Source organism: Elgaria multicarinata, chromosome 10 (genome assembly GCF_023053635.1).
Source record: "Elgaria multicarinata webbii isolate HBS135686 ecotype San Diego chromosome 10, rElgMul1.1.pri, whole genome shotgun sequence".
Taxonomy (NCBI): Eukaryota; Metazoa; Chordata; class Lepidosauria; order Squamata; family Anguidae; genus Elgaria; species Elgaria multicarinata.
This window is the reverse complement of record NC_086180.1, coordinates 29,864,386-29,886,453: the sequence shown is the minus strand read 5'-3', so window position 1 is coordinate 29,886,453 and position 22,068 is coordinate 29,864,386. Positions and strand designations below refer to the sequence as shown.

The 22,068-nt window shown below is 40.9% G+C and overlaps 1 protein-coding gene across 1 annotated transcript in view; it reads left to right on the top strand.

The window, feature by feature from the left end:
- The window catches only part of COL25A1 (collagen type XXV alpha 1 chain), a 316,152-nt gene that overhangs the window by 185,579 nt on the left and 108,505 nt on the right, over positions 1–22,068 (top strand). The window contains exon 5 of the mRNA XM_063136097.1: positions 3,984–4,001. Coding sequence (XP_062992167.1) covers positions 3,984–4,001 — 18 coding nt within the window. The remainder of the gene's footprint in view (positions 1–3,983; positions 4,002–22,068) is intronic.

Here is a 22,068-nt window from a genome sequence, read left to right as displayed (position 1 = left end):
AGAGCCTGTGGTTCAATGGTTACATGTACATCCCAATGGGCTTTGCTCTTCGTCACTTGCAACACATGTGCTGGTCCTTTTGCCCAATGCATGTTTTGGTTTGAAAGAGGGCTGATGTTATGGTTGGGGAAAAAATGATTTCCCAGCTTTTGTATGTTCAGTTCAACCATAACTCAAGAACCACCATAGGTTTTGCCATATGTCTTCTATATTCAGTCACATGTTGAATTATGGAACATTCAATACCAGTACATTGAAACATCCTTTTGGAATCTATCATATTACTAAAAGCCAAAGTGATACTGAAGCTATAGAAGTGGCTTTTGTTTGTTTGGTAGATTCTTTGTTGTCCTTCATGTGGTGGGAATCCCTGAATGTGCAACCCCCTTTTAAGAAATGATTTACAAAGATGTCCTGAAATCAAAGGTGTATCTCACCTTCTCTCCCAATAGTTAGACTGAAATCATGTTTTCAAAGCTTTGTTCTTCGAGTTACAAGTAGATGAACTGCCCACAGCAGTTGCAAGCCATGTTAATAGGTTGTACAAGATAAGCTATAACGAGAATTGGTGAAACTTGGAATGCTAGTTCTATCACCCATTGAATATTCATTTGTGAAAATTTTAGACATGGAAGTAGTATTCAGAGAATGTATTTTTCTGTCTGTATTGGATGCTTGCTCTCCGCTGTTCTTTCAGCCCTGTTTTTGAGACCTTCTCCCTCTTGACTTCATGGCAACGCCCTGTTGCCAGTTAGATTTAGCTGTGTGACAATATCACACAGCCAATTCAGAGTGAGGGAATGGCTCATTACCTTCATGTTGACTGGGTGTCAGAGAGGGAGGCATGCTGTCACCCATATTCAAAGCCTACTAAAATACTGCCAATACCATTGAGCCATGTGTGCAAGCTACAGGACAGCTGTTCTCCTTCCTTTCTTCCCCTTACTGTGTGCTCGATGGGATGGGATGGGATGGGATGGGATGGGATGGCCATGAGGCTCGGTCATATCTCTCCATCCCCCCACCCATCCCCACTGGATTCTTTTTACTGGCGATGGAAAACAAACAAAGAATATGTGCATCCAGAGTAAAGAATAAACAAACTGCAATGGTGAGTGAAGATTTCTTATAATCGTCTTTCTGACTATTGAAACTGTTTCATAGCTATCTTCAGGTCTTAGCCAAAAGTTTTTTGATTCCTTAAACTTGGTATGTTCTGCCCATCACCTGTTAAATAATACACCACCCATATCATTAGTTGTGAAAGACAAAGGACTTCTTTTTCCTGCTGGAGAATTTTGTGTCTGCTTTGCTTATTTTACTTGGCAAAACTGCCATTCTGAAACAGTACAACTTTGAGACTTCAAGCTTTAAAAACAACAACCCTGTCTCATAGTAATCAAAACTTTTGGCTAATAATTAGGGATTCTTTAAGTGGCAGTAAAAATTCAGCTGGACTATCAGAAATCAGGCTTAGTTTACAGATCTTACAGAAATGTCAGTGTGCAAATGAAATGAGACTTCCGATAAGAATTACTAAGAAGAAGAATGCACTAACTCCTAAACTAAAAAAAAACCCAGTGGAAATTCACAGAAGTTGAACTAAATCTTTATTTTTAATGCTATTGTGATAAAATTGTTCCAAATGCACTTTGAACAGAAGAAACTCTTTATTGGGGGAAGGAATATAATTCATTCTGCTTGAAGTCTGCAGTGGAAAACACTTAACAGACAATTCAAAGATTATTTCTAGAAGCGTCCATTAAGTGATTCCCCCCTCCCCCCAGTGAGCGATCTATTTACTTCAAATAACAACCAGTCAATATGAAGCTTCATAAATAAACATGTTTTGGAACGTAATGATAAAATTACACATTACTCATGTATAGATGGCTATATTCTGATTAGAATTTAGGACCACGTTCTATTCTAATGGTAGGCTTCAGGTTTGAAAGTAATACTGGTTTGAGTCTGCAGAGATAGGGATAAATTCATCTGACCTGGAGTCACATAAAAGTCATACCATGGTCCATTTTCAGTTGTTTTCTTTTTCTTTCAAAATTGTAATACATAGCATTAGTAACATCTCCTAGTATACCCCAGAATCCATGGGGCAAACCCTTAGGCATTCCGCTCTATAGAATAAAACACCAGTAAACTCAGATTTCTTTTGCAAAAAAAAAAAAAAAAAAAAGAGAAGTCACTATTAATTCAACTTAGCCCATAAGAACCAGTTAAAAAAACCCAACAAATTCTTAGTTTAATAATAATAAAAAGTTTATCTCTGTTACAAGAAATGTGGGCTATTAGATGAAAATGTGCTGATTATCATACAATACCTTTGGGGGGTGGGTAATGACACACAGTACAATTATTATGTAGACTCTCATATGGATTTATCCTCTCCAGTGCTGTTCTCCATATCAAGCTAAGAAGTGGTTTGTGTGTATTTGTTTCGGTAGCTGAATGTAGCAGTGATCATTTCCATACTGCATATTCCCATTTGCAAAAAGAGTTCCAAATATAGCAAACAATTTTCCAAGCAGTTGCTGTTGATCTGTGAAGAAAAATTAAAGCAAATAATAACTTCCAACTAAGCCAACTGCACAGAATGGGGAAGTGTGTGTAATAGCAAGCTGGTCAGCATTTTGAGTGGTGAATTATTTTGAGCACCAGCCTATACCATGCACAAAAGCAAGATGGATGATGGCCACTGGTTAGACTAGACAGTTACACAATAGCTAACCAATCAGTTTTTGAATGGGAAAATTTGAATTGTAGTTACACTAGGAGAATTAGCTGCTCTCTGCATCTTTTAGTCTAGAAACATATGTAATTAAATCAGGCCTCCAACTTCAAACAGAGAAGAATAAAAACATAAAATGATCCATGTTGGAACAAACCAAGTGAACATCTAGGTCAGATCTACACCAAGCAGGATATAACACTTTGAAAGCAGTTTGAAAATGGTATATAGAATGTGTCATGGCCCCCAACAGTTGTCAGTGCACTTCAATATAATTATAAAGCAGTAGTATAGATCCTGCCCTATTCTCATTCTGTTTCCCTCAGCCTGACATCTGATCATTTATGCATGTTAAATAACATCAGTCCCAATTCAGATACTTGTGGGTTCCCACTGCCTCCTCCCATCCATAGTGAAAATTGTCCTTCTGTCTTTCTGCTGTCCTTTAACCTCTTTCTAATGAATAAAAAAAAACCCCACTTATTCCATGACTGCTAAGTTTGTTCAGGAGCTTTTGCTGAGAAACCATCTATCTTTTTTGATAATGTAAACAGACTATTGCCATCTTTATTACATTGATATTCTTAATAAGTTATAAAAGAGTAGTGAAGAACGTCTCCCCTTTGCAGAAGCCATGCTGATTTTTGCTTTGTGTAGCTTATCCTTTATTGTCTTTGAACAAGTTTTTTACATTTTACCTGGGATAGATGTAAGGTTTAGCAGATTGTAATTCCTTTGTTCTCCTCTAGATACCTTTGTTTAAAATGGTATTAAACAGGCTACCCTCCAATCTTCTATTATGGATACCTATTTTAGTGATAAGTTGCATATTTTTTATACAAAAGCAGCAATTTCACATTTGAATTCCTAAGGATGTTAAGATGTATGCTATTCAGAACCAATGACATTTTGAAAATAAAATTACCTTTACTACACATTGTATGCTGTATGTGCTTTTGTCTTTCACTAAACCAACTAGAAGCTTCTTCTAAATTAGAAGCTTCTTAACTGATTTCCTGTTGAAATAATTTACTACATTTTGGATCTGTTACTTCTAATGAATGCACTCATTGGAGTTTTAACCACAAGTCTTTCAGTTGGGCACTTTAGTCTCTGAAGTTTGCTTCTGCAGAGTCTACGGTTCACCTGATCATTCTCTTCCTTCTGATTAGAAAGCTGAGACTGCCTTGTTTTTAGCAAACAAATTTTGTAACTCTTTCTTTTTCTTTTGTTGCAGGGTCAACCTGGTGCTCAAGTAAGTGTCATCTTGTAGTTTAAGATTATGATCATTATTAAAAGTGGGACTTGTAAGAAAACATTGCAGAGTTCATCCTTTTAATGTTCTATCCAGCCGTTCATACCTTCTTCCAGGATATTCCATTCCATCCTTCCATACCACCCACTGATTTTCTGTCCTCCCCCTCCCCCACCATCCTGTGCCAGACATTTAGTGCCACTGAATATGTTCTGTCCACAGTGGACAATTTTGAGCTGTCTGTTTTCATTCCCTCAGGTTTCCCCCCCTAAAGATTTTGTTTTCTATTGATGCTCCCCTTGGGATTCCACTGAGCATGCTGATACCCTCTTGTTTCTCAGTAGCCCTTGTTACATAGCCTTCGTAACACAGTGACCAAGTTCACACAATCATGTAGAGAAAATAAGCCACAGTGCCTTATTTTTCCTCCTGGAACATGCCAAGTTGTGAGCTGCATAATTTCCCTTCTGGGTGCCGCTTGTCATGATATCCAGAGCCAGCAAGGTTGGGTGACTGGGGTGGTTTACACACCACTCAGAAACCCATGGCTTGTACTACAGCTTCAGAATGGTTTGTAAATAACCCCAGCCAGCCACCCTCACCAGGTTTAGACATCACAACAACCTGCGCTTGGTGGACAGATCACAACTGGCGCACACTCAGGGAGGAAAAACAAGCCAATGTGGCTTATTTTCGGTCTGCGATTGTGCAAACCTGCCCCGTGCCTAATTTTAATGATGATAGTTAGAATAACTATGGGGCGCATGGAACAAGTCTGATTTTGCAAATTTGGTTCGGTTTGATTAAAATCATGATCAATCGGCATAAGCATTACACAACACAGTAGGCCACATATATTTCTCAAGAGGAACAAATGGGGACCTGGATGTTTGAGTTCTATCAGCTGTTTGACCAGATGGTACTTTTAACAATGTATTACTAAGTAAAGCAGGTCTCTTAACTATGGCTTGAAGCTTTGCCACAGGACTTTGAAGTAAGATAAAATATCTGAACAAATGTGTTGCAGGACATGGTCTGAATTAACTGCTTATTAATCATATGCTAATAATGCTGCTGTAATCTAGGAAGACTTCAGTTATTTAGAATAACTTTTAGCCACTTTGATTAATTATATGCAAGCTTAGGACTAATGTCTGCTTTAAGAAAATTCCCACCTGGGCATAATTAAATAAATGTGAATTCATCCAAAAGAAGAGACAGAGGGAGAATCTCTGGGTTAGATATGTAAAAGAAAAGCATGGAAGGGATTGTGTAGATGTTACCAGGGTTTTAGCAGAAGGAGAGAAGATGAGGAGCTGAAAAAGTGATCAAAACCACATCAGGCTTTTGTTAAACAAAATTAAACATCTGCTCGTATGAGGTTTGACTTATGTTAACAACTTTCTTGAAACACAGCTTTGGCTAGTAGAGTTTACCTCACCAGCCTATAAATTTTGAGAAATGTAGCCACTTTCAAGCACTTAGCAAGCCTTATACATTCCATTGGGTTCAGTAATGTTGCGTTGCATGGCTCAGACAGAGGGCAAATGTTGAGGTCCTTGAGTTCAGATTTTTAATGATCTGTGTTTAAGCATCCACATTATACTCTACTTCTTTAAAGTATGTTTTATATATTAACTGTTACCTACTTAGTTTTTACTACTTTTTCATACTCAGGCCACAGCTAGACCTAAGGTTTATCCTGGGATCATCCAGGGTTCGCCCCTGCCTGAGCACTGGATCCCCTGTGTGTCACCTAGATGAACAGGTTTGACCCCTGGACGATCCAGGGATAAACCTTAGGTCTAGCTATGGCCTTAGATGTATTGATTCATTTCAGTATTGTTCCAAAAATCAAAAGTTTCCTCTCTGTGGCTTAAATTATGAAACTGACAGTCTTGGTACTACTACTGGAACTACTCTTTCACTCAAAGGATTTCCATATCACGTAAAGAAATGTGTTGATTAACAGATGGACATACTGGGAATGCTTCTATTTTGATACCAAGGAGAGTTCTCCTTATTCTCATATCACTTCATAACCTTCAGCCCCTGCACCTTTATTTATTTATTTACTCTTTCCTCTAATAATATCAAGACAATGTACACAGTTCTCCTTGTCCACCTTCATTTTATGTGTACTAGAACTCCACTAGAACTCAACAAAGTAGATTAGGTTGAAAGATAGTGACTGCCCCAAGTCACCCAGTGATTATCTTGGTCAAGGAGGGATTTGAACCTAGGGGTTTTCCACACCAGGTTTTTTTTATCCTGCAACTTTACCAGGGCTTCTGCGTCTGTATTCTTTGCAGTTTTAAGATCGTCCCTTTTCACACACTTCTGTTTTGTTTTCCTGGAGAGTTCCTTTATATGTTTCATTATACAGCCATTAGATGGTGCTGTGTTACTGCACCACTTCCTCTTTTCACAGAGAAAATCAACTTGTGATATTTAAATAGCTCATTATCTGCAGTCTTAAAAAATGGGATAAAGGTCAGAAAGCATGGGAGAGGCTCTGGAGCTTGATAACATCATATAAAGGACCCACAAACTTGCATTAGTAACCAATCTCAATTGCAGGATAAAAGCCCCATGTGGAGAATCCCTAGGTCCCCTGAGTCCTAGTTATACTCTGACTAACTGCTATACCACACAGGCTGTCATGCATTGTTGAAGGCTTTTCACTGCGCTGCACACTATATATATTTATTCATTGACTCTGCAGCTCTATCCTTTTTTGATGTACAAACCATGAAGGTAATGGTTCTTTTAGAAAATATATACTAGAAAAATAGAATTGTCCTACAGTATGTTATCAACACTTCAAAACTGTAACTTAGTTTGGAGTCCTATACCCACTTTCCTGGGAGCAAGTTCTATTGAACTCAGTGCGGCTTACTTGTGAGTAGATGTGTATAGGATTGTGCTGTTAGTACAGTCTGTACAATGGCAGTCTGTGCACTGCATAGTGCAGTGTTCTGCACTGCAAGGCCCATAGAGAGGTGGAAACCCAAACTTGAGGTGATTGGGAAATGCCAGTGGGTCTCAGGTGTTCCTATGATGACAAAGGGAACACATAGAAAGGGAAGAGCCATAGCTCAGTGGTAGAGCACATGGCTTGACTGCAAAAAGTCCTAGGTTCAGTCTCTACGGCTAGGAATGTCCTCAGTGTCAAGCACTGGTGAGCCATAGCCAGTCACCAACTTGGTGTCCATCAGATGTTTTGATCTGCAATACCCATCACCTCCAACCACTAACCATGCAGGTTGGGGCTCATGAGATTTGTAGTCCAAAACATATTGAGAGCACCAGGATGGGAAAGTAAGTAGGAGACTATATTGAACTAGATGGACCATTTATGCAGTATAATATAGCTTCCTGTGTTCCTATGACACTATTTGCTGAAAATGGACCTAGAACTCTCTCCCATGTGATTGACACTTTGTCTGTCCAAATTCCTGCCAGCAGACATCAGGCAGGGTGGGAGGAACAATGGAAGCATATTTGTTTCCTTTTAAAAGCATTTTTAGCTAGACAGGCCTCTGAGCCCGGCTAGCTGATTTACCCAGTAGTGGGTGGTGATGGCAATGGAGAGGCTTGTGGATCCATGACTCTCTTCAACTCTCCCTTTCTCAGCCCATATTAGAGAAGTTCAATCAAGGTGATTTACAGATGGTGCTTCACTCCAGTGAAAATTGCAAGAATAACTAAAAGCAAATTTCCGCTATGCTGGACAGTGTGTGAAGCCATTGGTACATACTTCCATCATTAGTGGACTTGCTCATTTGCTCAACTCTTCTGGATTAAGATTGAAAATGAAATCAACAAAATTCCCAGTCTAGATCCAGGTCTTGTCTTTCTTAATTTACATAATATTTGAAAAAGCTCTAACCTCATTCTTTCTGCTAGACAAGTTTTTGCCAAAAACTGGAAGTGTCACAGGCTCCCTGATTTGAGTGATTGGTATGGGAGAGTGTGGAACTTGGCATTCCTGGAGCAACTGACTCAGCAAATTAGACATTTAAGAGACTAAAAAGATATTAATACATCTGAATGTGCATGGTCACCATTCATTAACTTCACTGATCAAGGTGATGGATTTCAGTCTTCCCTGGTGACTCATGGTAATGCATGGACAGGTCTACTTAATTCTATAAGATCTGGACAGTAAGACTTTCTCTTTTTTTAATCTCCATGGGCTTCTCTTACTTTGAGACTTTGGCCACAGCTACACCTAAGGTTTATCCCAGGATCATCCAGGGTTCGCCCCTGCCTGAGCGGTGGATCCCCTGTGTGTCACCTAGATGAACAGGTTTGACCCCTGGACGATCCAGGGATAAACCTTAGGTCTAGCTATGGCCTGAGACTCTCTCTCGGAATGTCTGGCAACAATGATATTCATCTATGTGACTAGATGTTATGTCTTTGTTTAACTAGTTGTATATTCTCTGTTTTATAGATTTGGACAAATTTGTACCATTTTTATATATATATAAAGAATTAAAGCTCCCCTTCCCACACATGATCATGCTCCCTTTCTTCCCCACTATCCATCTTCCGATGTCGCTATTCCAACCTTGGAAGAGGAACCACTGCAGAGTTTTCTATGGTAGCTGGGAGGGGGAAAGTTGTGTCTATGGGGGAATTGTGGAACAGTAATATATTTCTTACATTGACAAGAACTTTCTTTTCCTAGTTTTGATTCCAACACATTCATAAATAAATAATGTAAATATTTATATGGAATGGTAATCTCTAATTTATTCTTAAAACTTTTTTCATTATACTAATTTCTTGACACATGTGGTTTTATCACAATAATTGAAAACATTGATTTTATACATGGGTCTAGGTTTGGTGCGTCTGCTGTTGCTTTTGCTAATTTGATTCAATAAAATGATCTCTATTTTAAACTGTAATCTTTTCCATGAAATCTTCTGTTCCTATTAAGCTGCTGGCACTGTAGTAGTGAAACAGTACTATGGAATTTCTGCCAATGTCTTTAAATGATGCAGTACATTTTTCTTTGTTCCTTGAAAAACATTTCCCCCCCTCCTTTTATTCTTACATTGAGAAAATTGAGGGTGCGTTTTGAATAACATTTGAGTTTATGTAAAGATAAAGGCTTTGCCCTCAAATGATGTCAAAAAGTGTTAAGGAATCTCCTGTCCAGCATATGAAATCGCCCCATTGACCTTGTCAAAATAGTCTCAGTTCTAATTCACACAACCATTTTTTTGTATATGACTATATATGCACCCTTCCAAAAAAAATGCCTATGCTAGTTAGCAGACAAAATGAAATTAAACAAGATAAATTACTATATTAAAATATGCAATAATAAAACAAAACATTAGCACCCACAAACATCAGATTGCTGAGTACAAAACTTGTACATAAAAAATCCTCCATCAATAATTTATTTATTTATTACATTTCTATACCGCCCAATAGCCTGAGCTCTCTGGGCGGTTCACAAAAATAAATGAAATTTAGTAAGATGAAACAGATTAAATAATATTTAAAATTCAACTGAACACTTGAAAATTAAAGATTAAAAAAGATTAACAGCACCACCCTGCCACAACATACACCTGGTAAATGGGATAGGATTGCACCTGAATCACCCAGGGTCCTTCCAGATGAGGCTTTTATTGCACCATTGTCTTACCTGATTCAAGCATTTTACAGGGAAGTCCAGGTGTTGTTGTCTTCCTCTTGTAACCCTTCATGTTTTCCCTCGGCTTCTTTTCTTCTGTCTTTTTTCTTATCACAGAAAATCTGTTAGAGAGAAAAAAATGGAGTAGTTGCACAATGCCTTCTGATTGCCAGGAGCCTTCTGTCTGGAGGACAATGTTTTACTGGCGGGAAGAAAAAATTCTCCACAGTGGAGGATAGAGTTCCAATTACAGCACACCACCAGGAGAACATAAGCCACAACTAGGGAGCACAGTTCACCTTTTTCAAGTTGTGTGGCATGAGGACACATCACCATGCCCTTATGTCTAGCAACCTCACATCCCACAGGTGTAAATATCTATAGTGAACCAAGATCACAGAAGTATAAACTTAGTTATGGGGCATGTTGCACAAACAAGAAACACCCAGGAGAACAAACTACTACAATAAAAGAAGAGCTGAATATCACCTGTCTTCTCAGCATCCTTAGAAGGTATCCTGCCTCAGAGCACCTGAAATCAACACCCATCAGGAATCTCATATCCACTCTTGCAAGTCAGGCTGTAAGGATAAAACACTCCACACAGGTAAGCAAGACAGGGAAGCAGGAAGCCATGTTTCAAAATGCAACTCCTACTCCATTCTGCCTTTTAAATGCCAAGAAAACAAATGGGTGTGCTCAAGTAAACCAAACTTTCAGAGTGTCTCCCATCCACCATCACCTAAATTAAAGTCTGAGTGTGCACTAACTAAATCACCTTTTCTCTTTCTGATCAGGTTAAGCTATGTACCAACACAGAGTACAGTTTCCAGTAAGGGGTCTTTGTTGTCAACAAACCCCTGAATTAAAGTAAACTCCCACCATGCACAGGTGAAGGCAGTGGGTACCACAGTGAACATCAAAGTCTTCGGTTCTCCTCTTGCTACTACCAGCCAAACACTCATGACTCAGAATACAACAGACACTGGAGACAGATTTCCATGGAACACCCTTCATTGGATGGGTGAGTATTGTCTTGATAACTCTGTTCGTTCTCTCTCTCTCTCTCTCTCTCTCTCTCTCTCTCTCTCTCACACACACACACACACACACACACACACACACACACACACACACATACACAGGGACTGCCAATGGAAAATGAAGAACTAGGCAGAGTCATGTAGGATGGAAGAGCCTCTAGGTCAGGGCTGCAGAAACTCAGGCCTGGGGTCCATATTCAGTCCTTCTGGGGTCCCAAATTGGCCTTTCAGAACTCCCCACTCCTTTCCCCTAGCCCCAACCCATTTCTCCCAATGACTGCTCATTCGATGGTTTCCCTGCATTTGTTCAGTTTTTTTCCCCATCCTAAAAGTTTGAAAAGTTTCTCGTAAAGCATAATTCCTGGCAGTAAGAGTTTTAGCTGAAACATGCTGGTATTTTTGGCTTTGCCCGTTTTGCCTTTGGCCACATCCGCCACTGGAAAGTAGCCATGGAGAGTTTCTCTTGAACCTCGGGCTGGAAGAATTTCAACACCCCTGACCTCCCTGATAGCACCCATTCTCAGCTATTCATGCAACAACCCTTAATAAACACTTGGTCACAGGAACTATCCTTTGCAGATGCTAAACCAGGGCTCATCATCCCCATGTCTTTCTTGTCACCCTACAGGCAACCAACTGACGATGGAAGCAAAGATGTTCACTACCTCTATGCCACACAGACCAACAGCAAGTCCAGCTCATCAACAAGACAGCAGTGGGAAGCCACTTTTTCATCTGTTCAGTTATTACCTTTTTGTTCTCACAGGGTTGCTGTGCCTTTTTCAAGAGTATGATTGAGAGGATTGTAACAGGTGCAGCATTGCCCAGCATGGACAGACAGTTCTGGGAACACCTGCACTTGTTAGTCTGCTGTCTGTCATGCAAGTTAAAAACGCACACATGCAGGTGTCATTTACGAACAATAAGGTTCACAACTCCCTTCACCTCTGATGCTATCAGAACTTACTCCATAACTGATGACATTTAATAAAAGCTGTGAATGTTTCAATTGTGCCTCTGTTTTCATGATGGTTAGCTACCTCCACTTGTTCCTCGTTTCAGATGAAGGTGGGTTTCCCACTACCAGAGCTCACCACACCTAAGGGTCTACATCTTGCCTGATACCCAATACTCCTGGAGCACCAGTAGGTAGGGTGACAATATGGAAAGGAGGACAGGGCTCCTGTATCTTTAACAGTGGCATAGAAAAGGGGAGTTCAGCAGGGGTCATTTGTATGCATGCAGCACCTGGCGAAATTCCCTCTTCATCACAACTGTTAAAGCTGCAGGAGCAGGGCTCCTGCAGCTTTAACGGTTGCGATGAAGAGGGAATTTCGCCAGGTGCTGCATGCATACAAATGACCCCTGCTGAAATTCCTTTTTCTATACAACTGTTAAAGATACAGGAGCCCTGTCCTCCTTTCCATATGGTCACCCTAACATACCACATCCTGCCATGGAATGCTATGGAACACTTCATTCTTAAAATGCCACAGAACACTTGATTCCATTTGCATCAGCAACCACAAAATGCCCACCATGTTCATTCTCTTAAAGTGGATGCGGAATCTCTTCCAGTCGGACAGCCGGATTCCATTGCAGAGAAGCTCTTAGAGTGGCACGTTGCAGTCATGGGTAGGACTGAAGGCAAAAGGGGCGGGGCAAAAGGAGTGGGTCACAATACCAAAAGTACTGGCACATTTTAGCTTAAAGCTCTTGCTGCCAGTAAATAAGCTTCCCTCCCCACTCTCAAGCCTTTTGAATGGGGGGGGGGGGAAACAGCACAACAGCCAAGAAAGGGAAAAAGAGCTGGGGCAAGAGAAAGAGGGTGGGGCCTTCTGGGAAACCCCAGAAAGCCAGATTTGGTACCCCAGGCTTGAGATTCTGCAAACCTGTCTTTAAAAACCACTTTTAAAAAAGCCTAAAATGGGAAAAATTAAGCACTGTTCAGGAGCGTGATGCCATCACTGTCTCCTCAAGACTTTAATGATCAGTGATTTCAGCCACAGAATCACATATAAGGGCATAATGTTAGCTAAGGCTCCTCAAACATGGCAATGGCTGGCTTGGATGGCTTTAGATGAGGCGTAGATAATCTTTTGCTCTCCTGCTTCAGAGTTAATATATCTCTGAATATAAGTCGCTGCAGGATATTGCTGCTGTTGCTTCCTTGCCGTGCTGGCAGGCTTCTTGGAGGCATCTGTCTAGCGGCACTTGTTCTGAGCTAAAGCCAAAGCCAGCACCAGCAAGCAGCAGTTGAGGGGCCACCACTGAAGATGCCACTGCCCTGGGCCTCTTTTCCATCAGTTATCCAATGAGCACTGGTGCTGCCATTTTAATTGCTCACAGTGCCCCCGCAGCAACATGGCTGCTCTTTTCCTGCCCCTCTACTAGTAAGCCCACCTGCCTGCCCCTACATTAAGGAAAGGGACTGCCTACCGACATGGGGAAGGGAATTTCATTGTCCCAGGGAGATCACCAGAGACATCCCCCCACCCATGCCAGCAACTCCTTCATACCTTGAGCCAGTCCTGAACTGGGCTCTGTCCCTTCCCTTCCCTTCCTCTTAACTGATGTTTTTGACTTTGAGCTGAAGACTAGTTTGGAGGAGAACCAAACCAAACAAGATGATTCAGCTGTCTTTAACTGCATTCCTCCTCCTCCTCCTCCTCGATTTCCATAATGAGGGAGAAGAAGGAGGTTCAACTCTTAAGACCATAGTGATAGATTTGCCCCTATTTCAAGGAATTTGTGTTGTGAAAGGTTTTACGGTTTTCTTTCATTCAACCAAAATTAAGTTCTTTGCAGTCGCACTGATCTAAATATGAGAGATCTGAGCACGTGCTTCACTTTCCAGTTAGAATCAATAGGGCTTCGGAATGCTTAACTTTGGCTGAATTGTAGCCAGCATGTGTAAAAGATTTACATTTCATATATGCTGTGTTTGAGGCAGCAATACAAGTAGGTGATAAACTTACAGCTTGTGAGCTTACAAGGGTGGGTGGAAAAAAAGAATAACAGATCCTCAAGAGTAATTTAAAAACCACGTCTTCCTTTGTAGAATTCAAAATCTTGCACCTCCCTCCTCTCCCCAAAACTTTCCCCAGCAGTATCCTATGTATTACTTGCATCACCCCCCTCTTGTATCTCCCCCCTTCTACCCAATCTTTGCCAACAGTATCCTTTGTATTAGTATTTCCAAGGAAAACAAAACATAACCTAGACTCGGGGTGAGGGGGACGGGTGTGCACATTGACTATGTTTTATATAACCATCTTGGTAAACTTTCAGTCTCTTGGGAAATATTTTACATAGTGATTGCTTTATATCAATATTTTACTACTACTATTGTCCTGCAAACCACTTACGACTTTAGGGATATAACCTATCACCTCTTTTACAATCAAATTTTATAGTGGTATTTGTAGATATTGCAAGTGGAAACAATCTCTTTTTTTAAAAAAAAAAAACCTTAAAAGAATGTAAGCTATAGCGGAATTCATAATGAAGTTCAGAAGTGATAAAAACTATTAAGTTCATGGAACAAAATCTGCTCTGAAGCAGGAAACAGCGCAGAGGCAAATTGCTCACATTTGGTGCATATGCGAACAAAATACTTCCTGTTATTTATATATGGTGGTGAAAAATCTAAAGGCTGTAATACACATCAAAGTAGTTGCAAAGTATGTTGCTTACAGAAAGGCTGTATGTATAAGGTATCATCTTCCACTCAAGTGGAATCTGGCCACAGTGATCTACGGCTTAATCCCCTCCTGATTAGATTTTTCCAATTGGTTCTATGTGAGGCTGCCCTTGAAGAGTCTTTGGAAACTACAGCTAGTGCAAAATGAAGCAGCCAGATTGCTTTGTGGTGTTGATCACATCATACTAGCCTGAGCTAGATAACAATCTGTTTCTGGGTCAGCATCAGCACAATTCAAGGTGCTGATGCTGACCAATAAAACCCTAGCTGGCTTGGTGTCAGGATAAGAAAGACCATCTCCTCCCCTATGAATCTGCCTGCTGGTTAAGATCGTTTTGGGATGCTTTTCTGCATGTCCTGCCACAAAAGAGGCTACGTTGGAGGGAACAGAGGATGGAGCCTTCTCTATGGCAGTACCTGCTTGTGTTCAACACCCACTTGTTCAGTTTGAGGTAGGCTATTCAAACTTGTTTGTTCCACATTTTTTTTTTTTTTTGTATTTTTCAGGAACCAGGCAAGGCGGGAGGTGACAGGGGTGATTTCACCTCACATTCCTCCAAAAATAGGAACAAAGCCAGCTAGATGGGCCTCTAGTTGAGCCTGTCTAGCTTACTTACCAGTGATGGGTATGGACAGACAGTGAGGCCAGCAATGGTGGCTGGTGGCTCTGATTTCAGTGGGGCTGTGATTCCATTCTGGGTTTCAGTCAAAACCAGCCAGAACTCTAAAGGAGCCATTCATGGACTTGAACCCTATCCCAAATGGCATCAGCATTTTGGATAGCTATAATTCTGGCTGGTTCTGACTGAAACCCAGAAAGGAATCAGCCAAAGTAGGAGCCACGAGCCTCCACCAGATCCCAGCCTTTTGCCTCCCCTCTCTGCACGCCCCCAACACTCTCCCATTTCTCCCTTTCCAATAAGGGAAACTTTCTGCGCTGGCTGAAATGGAGGAGGGGATACACAATGAGATTGCCTTCTCCATGCTCATAGCCCTGTCTACAGGTGCAGAGGAGATCTGCAGCATCCTGTGACACTTCAGATGCTGTCTAGGGGCCATAGGATTGCTCTCTATTGGCTATCATTGCTGGCTGAAGGGATGCTGGGAGTGGTTGGGATTTTCTGGGCAAATATCTTCAACCTCAGACAGCACTCTGACCTTGGAGGAGAGGGCCAGAGATCCACCCTACCCTACCCTTGCAGCCAGCATGGAGAAAACCATGCCAGCTGCCTCTCTGAAGTCAGAAACCAGACCTTGGAGAGAGGGGAAATGGAGAGTTCTGGTGAGCAGGGAGGGGTGGAGACCTGAGAGGCCTGGATATGAGTTATCCTGAACCTTCTCCAGCTTCCTTTCCTACCCCTCTGAAATGCTCTTGCTAGACACGCTGAAAAGTCCATCTAGTGAAATAGGAAAGACAAGGGATGCCTCCATAGCTCCTCCCGCCCTGCTAGCTTCAGCGCAGCAGTGCATAGGAAACTCAGAAACCTCTGGGCTTGAAGGCGCTCAAAAGGTGAGGTTGCAATCAATATAATTGTGCCCTAAATGTATTCACTCTGCACTCTGTTCATAAGGTTCTTTCCTGCTCTTAATTCTGCTGTGTTTTTAAATTTTAAATTGTTCTAAAATTGTTTAAACTGTATTTCAAGCTTTTAAATTGTTTTTTCTTTAAGTTCTACCATTGTTTTAAGTTTTCATTGTAAGCAGCCTTACAATCCAATTTGGGTTGAAAGGCGACTATAAATTGATAAATAAATACATATCTTAAAGTGGCACTAATCGCCCAAACTCTTACCTTAATAAGAATAAGAAGCAGTATTTATATGATGCATTCCAATGTTCAAAGAGCTTTCAGACACTATCATATAGTCCTTATAATAACCCTGTGAAGAAGAGCAATATTGTCCTTAACTTGAACATGGGGGTTTGGGGTTTAGGAAACCGAGGCTGAAAGAGAATAGCTTGTCTCAGGCTATTTGGTGAATTCATAGCATAGGCATAATTTGAACGAAGGACACCTTTATGTTTGGCTAAATTAAGTTTCAGTATTAACTCCACTATCCTTAAGATATGCAGAATGAGCATCTGCCATGTTTAAACCCCTGACCGAGAACTAATTTTTAACATCGGCCATATTTTTAATTGAACAAAGGCCAAGATGTGAACAAGATTGGCCCTGACCCCTATTCATGTATTATTATTATTATTTATTTATTTATTTATTTATTTATATAGAACCATCAATGTACATGGTGCTGTACAGAGTAAAACAATAAATAGCAAGACCCTGCCGCATAGGCTTACATTCTAATAAAATCATAATAAAACAATAAGGAGGGGAAGAGAATGCACCAAACAGGCAGTATAAAAGTCAGAGCAAAATCAAGTTTTAAAAGCTTTAGGAAAAAGAAAAGTTTTTAGCTGAGCTTTAAAAGCTGCGATTGAACTTGTAGTTCTCAAATGTTCTGGAAGAGCGTTCCAGGCGTAAGGGGCAGCCGAAGAAAATGGACGAAGCCGAGCAAGGGAAGTAGAGACCCTTGGGCAGGTGAGAAACATGGCATCAGAGGAGTGAAGAGCACGAGCGGGGCAATAGTGTGAGATGAGAGAGAGCCTAGATGTCAGTGTAGGCTTCAATAGAAGCTTTTCCAAGACCCAAGCAAATGTGTGAGATTCATAACCAATGGAGGCTTTGACAAAGCCTCTGCTTCAATTCACACTGGGAAGAGGAAGTTAATGAGTTAAACATGAACAGAGTCTGGAGAAAGCCAAGTGATTGCAATTGTAGGATAACAGAATGTAAGCTGTAGAAACTTCACTGGCTCTAGTACAATGTAACCGGATTGATTGCTGCACATCTCAATTCTGAGCCTAAACAAGTGCTGAAGTTGTATATATTCCACTCTCTTTCTTTTTCACCCCTTCCCAGCCTTTTGCTAATGCCCTTATAGAAACGGTATGAATCTGAAATTAGCCGTATCTTATTCTTCTGATAGGTTATTATCCCATGCTCACACTCTCTTTCTGATTGTGTACTTCTCCCTACAATTACTTTGGATTCCATCCAGTGTTAGTCATTCTTAGAGTAGACTCATTCAGTGGGTCTACTCTAAGAAGGACTAACATCTTTCCATTAAGCCATTAGTGCCTTGTTGGTTTCTGGGTGGGAAGAAGAGATGTTAGTAATATTGATCCTGCCGTAAAGACAGAAGAGAAGAGTTGGCTGAAGATTGCAACTGAAAACTAGCTAGGCAATCTGGATAATACGAAAAGTATTTCTATCCTTTGTTGTTCCCATCAACTCTATTTAGGAAGTTTCAGGGAAGAAAGCTGCATGCTGCTGTGTCTTTGGCACCATACTCAAGCTACATTTGTCTGGAACTCCAGGCCAATGGGATTCTATAATAATTTTGGCAACAGAACCATTGCTTGCTCCAGCAAGTCAGCAATATTCTCATCAGAGAAAGACCTCTGAAAGCATTTTTCCTCTTAATCTAAATCTTCCAATATCTTTGAGATTCAGAACTGGCCAATGATGAAAGTTTCTCCTAAGAATATCAGAACATTGTAAATGTGTATTATTAAACTATGCAAGTACAAGCTGTATTTAATAGCATTGTAGAGCCAAATACTCTCTTCTCTTTTTGTGAATGATGATGAATGTTGTGAAAAATCTCCCACTTTCAGCCATTTTTTGGCGACTGCATTGAAAAGAGTTTTTTGCTTACTCACAATTCCTGAATTGGCTTCATTTGCCATTAGTGACATCAGTTCAGATCTGTGTTGTGATGTCCTTCTTTTCACTGTGTGATTTTCCAATTAACTCAGATCTTCCATGTCAGTTGCTCAGGAAGCATTGTCCCCACTCTCAATTGGCTTTGTTTACGCTAAGCAATGCCTTGTTTAGCCAGATCTGATTGGCTTTGTAGTGTTGTTTGTTATCCTGTTAATAATGTTATCCTATTGGCTGGAATCGCCCATATAACTAATCTTATATTAGTATAAGGTAGTGTAAGGCGTATTACTCAAGATCTACCATACTGATTTTTCTTTCTTTTTTTTTAACAGTAGCTTGAGCAGTGTAGATATGCAGAAAACTTTGAAAGTTTGAAAAAGTTCAAAATTTGAGTTTTAATAACGATTAATTTCCTCCGTGCCAAACAAGCAGGACAACCCCTCCGCCAGCCCTCATTGGCCAATCAGTGTGACAGACAGACCTCTTTGGCCAATCAGTGTGGCATGAAGGTGGGTCCCAGGCACAGGCGCATGGTTAGGCTCTTGCTTCCAGTGGGGAGGGGGAGGGGATAGAGAAGGCCAATCTGGGTGTGTGAAAGAGGGGAGGGGCCATGCCACATGCAAATTTCCAAGGGGGGATTCACTATGCTGGAGCCATATTGGTATTATTCATGAGCTCCTCTGTGGTGAGGGAACTGGTGGGTAAAAAAGCAGGAAAGGAGCAGGCTTTACACTAGTCGAAGAAGAAGAAGGCCTAATTAGAAGCAAAATGGCATGGAGGGAGCAGCAGCACATTCTTACAATGCAGGGTTTTCTCAGAATATACCCCAACCCCTCATTGCTTTCAACAAGAAAATTAAAAGAGGAGACCTTTCAGTGCAGACTTACTTAGTACCATATGAACTGGCTTATAGATTTTGAGTAAAGAAGAACTAATAACCAAGAACTTATCCTAAAATCAGTGAGTACAAGGAAGCATTTGAAAGACCAAGGGCTTATGTCTCAGTATAGACAGGAAATGATAAAGTGAGGTTCGGCTTAGGAGAAAGCAAAAAAAAAAAAAAAATACATCTGGAAAAATTGCACAGAATCTTTAAATGGTGGAAAGAAACCTGGAAAACATTTATATAGGCAAACACTGATAGCAGAGAAAGTGACAGCAATATTTTAGTCTGCAAATGCAGAATCCCACAATGGAGAAGGGAGCAGTTATCCTGCTGTATGGTACTCTGTTTCGACTGCACTTTTAGTTTTCCTATCTATATTCAGTTCTTCATATTTTGTGCAGCAAGAAAAGCTGGACACAACCTAGGGGTTGAGTCACAAGTGTCAGTGAACGTCATTGGATTGTCATATTAATCCTCCCATATACTTGTTCACATGGTAAGTCTTCAGTGGGCTGGTTTGCATGACATAACAGCCCACTGTGTGTTATTTAGCCCACGGTGAGACTGCAGGCCATCATTTTGCATATCCAACCACCAACTGGGTGATGTCATGTCATGCAAACCCGGTGAGTGTGTCTTATGTGAGGGTTAAACAACCCTCACATAATCCTAGAAAAGATCCCACTACAGGGTTCTCGTGATACGACAACCCTGTAGTGGGGTTGGATCTGCAAAATGGTGCCTGCGAGTGCTATGGCTCATCATGGGTTAAATAACCCATGATAAGCTGTGCTGTGTCATGTGAACCAGGAGAAGGTGAGTACAGCTGTGTGCATAGAGACACCCTACAGCCATCTCTGTGATTACATTGGCTGCAAAAAGTCCCAGGATGGGAATGGCTGTGGATTGTTTCTGTGTACTGCCTGGTTCACAATGTTTTTCACATATTCTCAAATATAGGAAGGCTCACACAGAGGGCAAGAAGCAGCTAGTTCATATGTGTGAACGAGCTCTTAGAATCTTTTAATCAAACCCTCTTCGGATAGAAGTAAAATAATGCCCAATAAATGTTCATCCCAACAGTTACTCAGTTTCTTGGCTATAATGCTCTCTAACCCAACCATTTTTATATTCTCTTCCCCAAGGAGCAATTCTTCTCTCCAATTTGTTTGTAGAATAAAAAAATTGTTGACCTATACTGGACATAGCTGAGGCCTAACCCTCAAATCTCTTGTGTTTAACATGCATTTACAGAGGCCACACACACACACACACACACACACACTTTGGGGACAGGGGTTCACATCCCTGCCTGAATCAGTTTTAGTTTGTAGTTTGCCGGTGTTACCTTAGCAGTGCATTTGGCTTCTTCCTTTCTAAAATGTAATATTCAGTATTCCCAATTCATCAAAGTCATTCTGAATTTGCATTCTAACCTTTATACTATACTGTAGAAGTTAGAACACAAATTCAGATTGACTTTGATGAAGTTTATCGCTTCTGCAAATTCTCCTATGCACTATCTGCCAGTTTAATATTCATGTCTTCAACTCCATCATCCAACATAATCTTGAAAATGCCATTTGTCCATTCCCCAATTTATGGTAGCCTTTCCACCCCACCCCCCAACAACTCTTAGCTTTTTGGTGAAAATGTCACTGTGAAACTGCTAAATTAAGCATTATTGATTTCTGTAGATCCACTCAAAGTCTGGCTCCAACCTAGGGTATGTGTTTTTCTTAATAAACCCATGCCATCTGCACTTTATTTACCTGTTGTTTGCTCTAACAACAGTCTAGAGATAAGAGGTTTATTATTTCTTAAGTCATATTTTTCCAGCTTCTCAAAGATAAGCATTAGTGTGTACATATGTATAAGATGGTATATATATATTATAATGACATTTATTTATTAGTTTATTTGCTTTATTAAAAATCTAAGCCCATCCTATCTTTAGAACTTGGTGAATGTAAGGATACATTTTTTAAAAAAAAAAGTTTAAAATGTCCAGCTAACATTGAATTAAAGTAGCTAAAACTGTCACTGGTGCTAAAAGCCCAAAGTCTTTGGGCACATGCCTGCTGAGCTCTGTAAGAAGGGGAGCTTCCCAATACTATACTATACTCCAATGGGGTTTGTGTTAGGCTGCTGAGTCTACAACATCACCAGCAGAATGTTTAACCCTTTTCTGTCCTGAACAGAACCCCATCAGGCCAAATAAAAGGCAGGGCAGGCATTGCAACAACCAGGAGAGCTCCCAGTGAGCAACTTGCTGTGATGAGGACTGAGACCAAACTGAAGCGTTTTCTGCTACAGTTCCAGACTCCACCCTTTTCTACAAAACGGAAGTCTTAAAGGGACAGGCCTAAGACACTCCTCCACCTGTCAGAAGCTCATGCCTGGTGTGCTGCTGGCTTTTGCGCATTGGCTTCATGGAATGTGGGACTCTTGTAGAAGAGGATGCTGTTCCAGTGCTGGAGCTAGACTTGAGGGTCTCTGGCAGCTCAGGCTCTTGGGTCTTTCAAAGCTCTGTAGTGGTGCTTGGACCTGGAGTTTCCACTTTCGGCTCCATTGGTTTTTTGGCCCTGGAGTCCATGGCACTGCTGGACTCCTGAGTCATGACAAACCCTCATGTCCTTCCATGCCTTTTCTGGGAACAGCTTGTTTATCTCCAGGCTTGTATGTAAAGCTCTGCTCTTGCTTTCCATGGGAGTCATCATTGCATCAGATCATATATGATAATAATATGTTGGGGAGGCAAATGAGGGCCCTTTGTTGGCAAAATCAAGTCTTTAAAACAAGGGTGAGCAACTACAGGAGGCGCAGGTTCGTTTTCTCCCCCGGAACTCTCCCTTGCAGGCTATACTTTCCCCACTCCCTCACGGGCACACAAAACAATAAACTAGGATTTTTTAAAAATAGTAGCATCGGTAGCACTTACAGAGCAACCGAAGGGTCAGAAAAATAGCTTACTAATGTTGACCCTTTGGATGCTTTGCACCCACCATGTCATGGGTCCATGAATGCAGCCTGCAGGTCATATTTT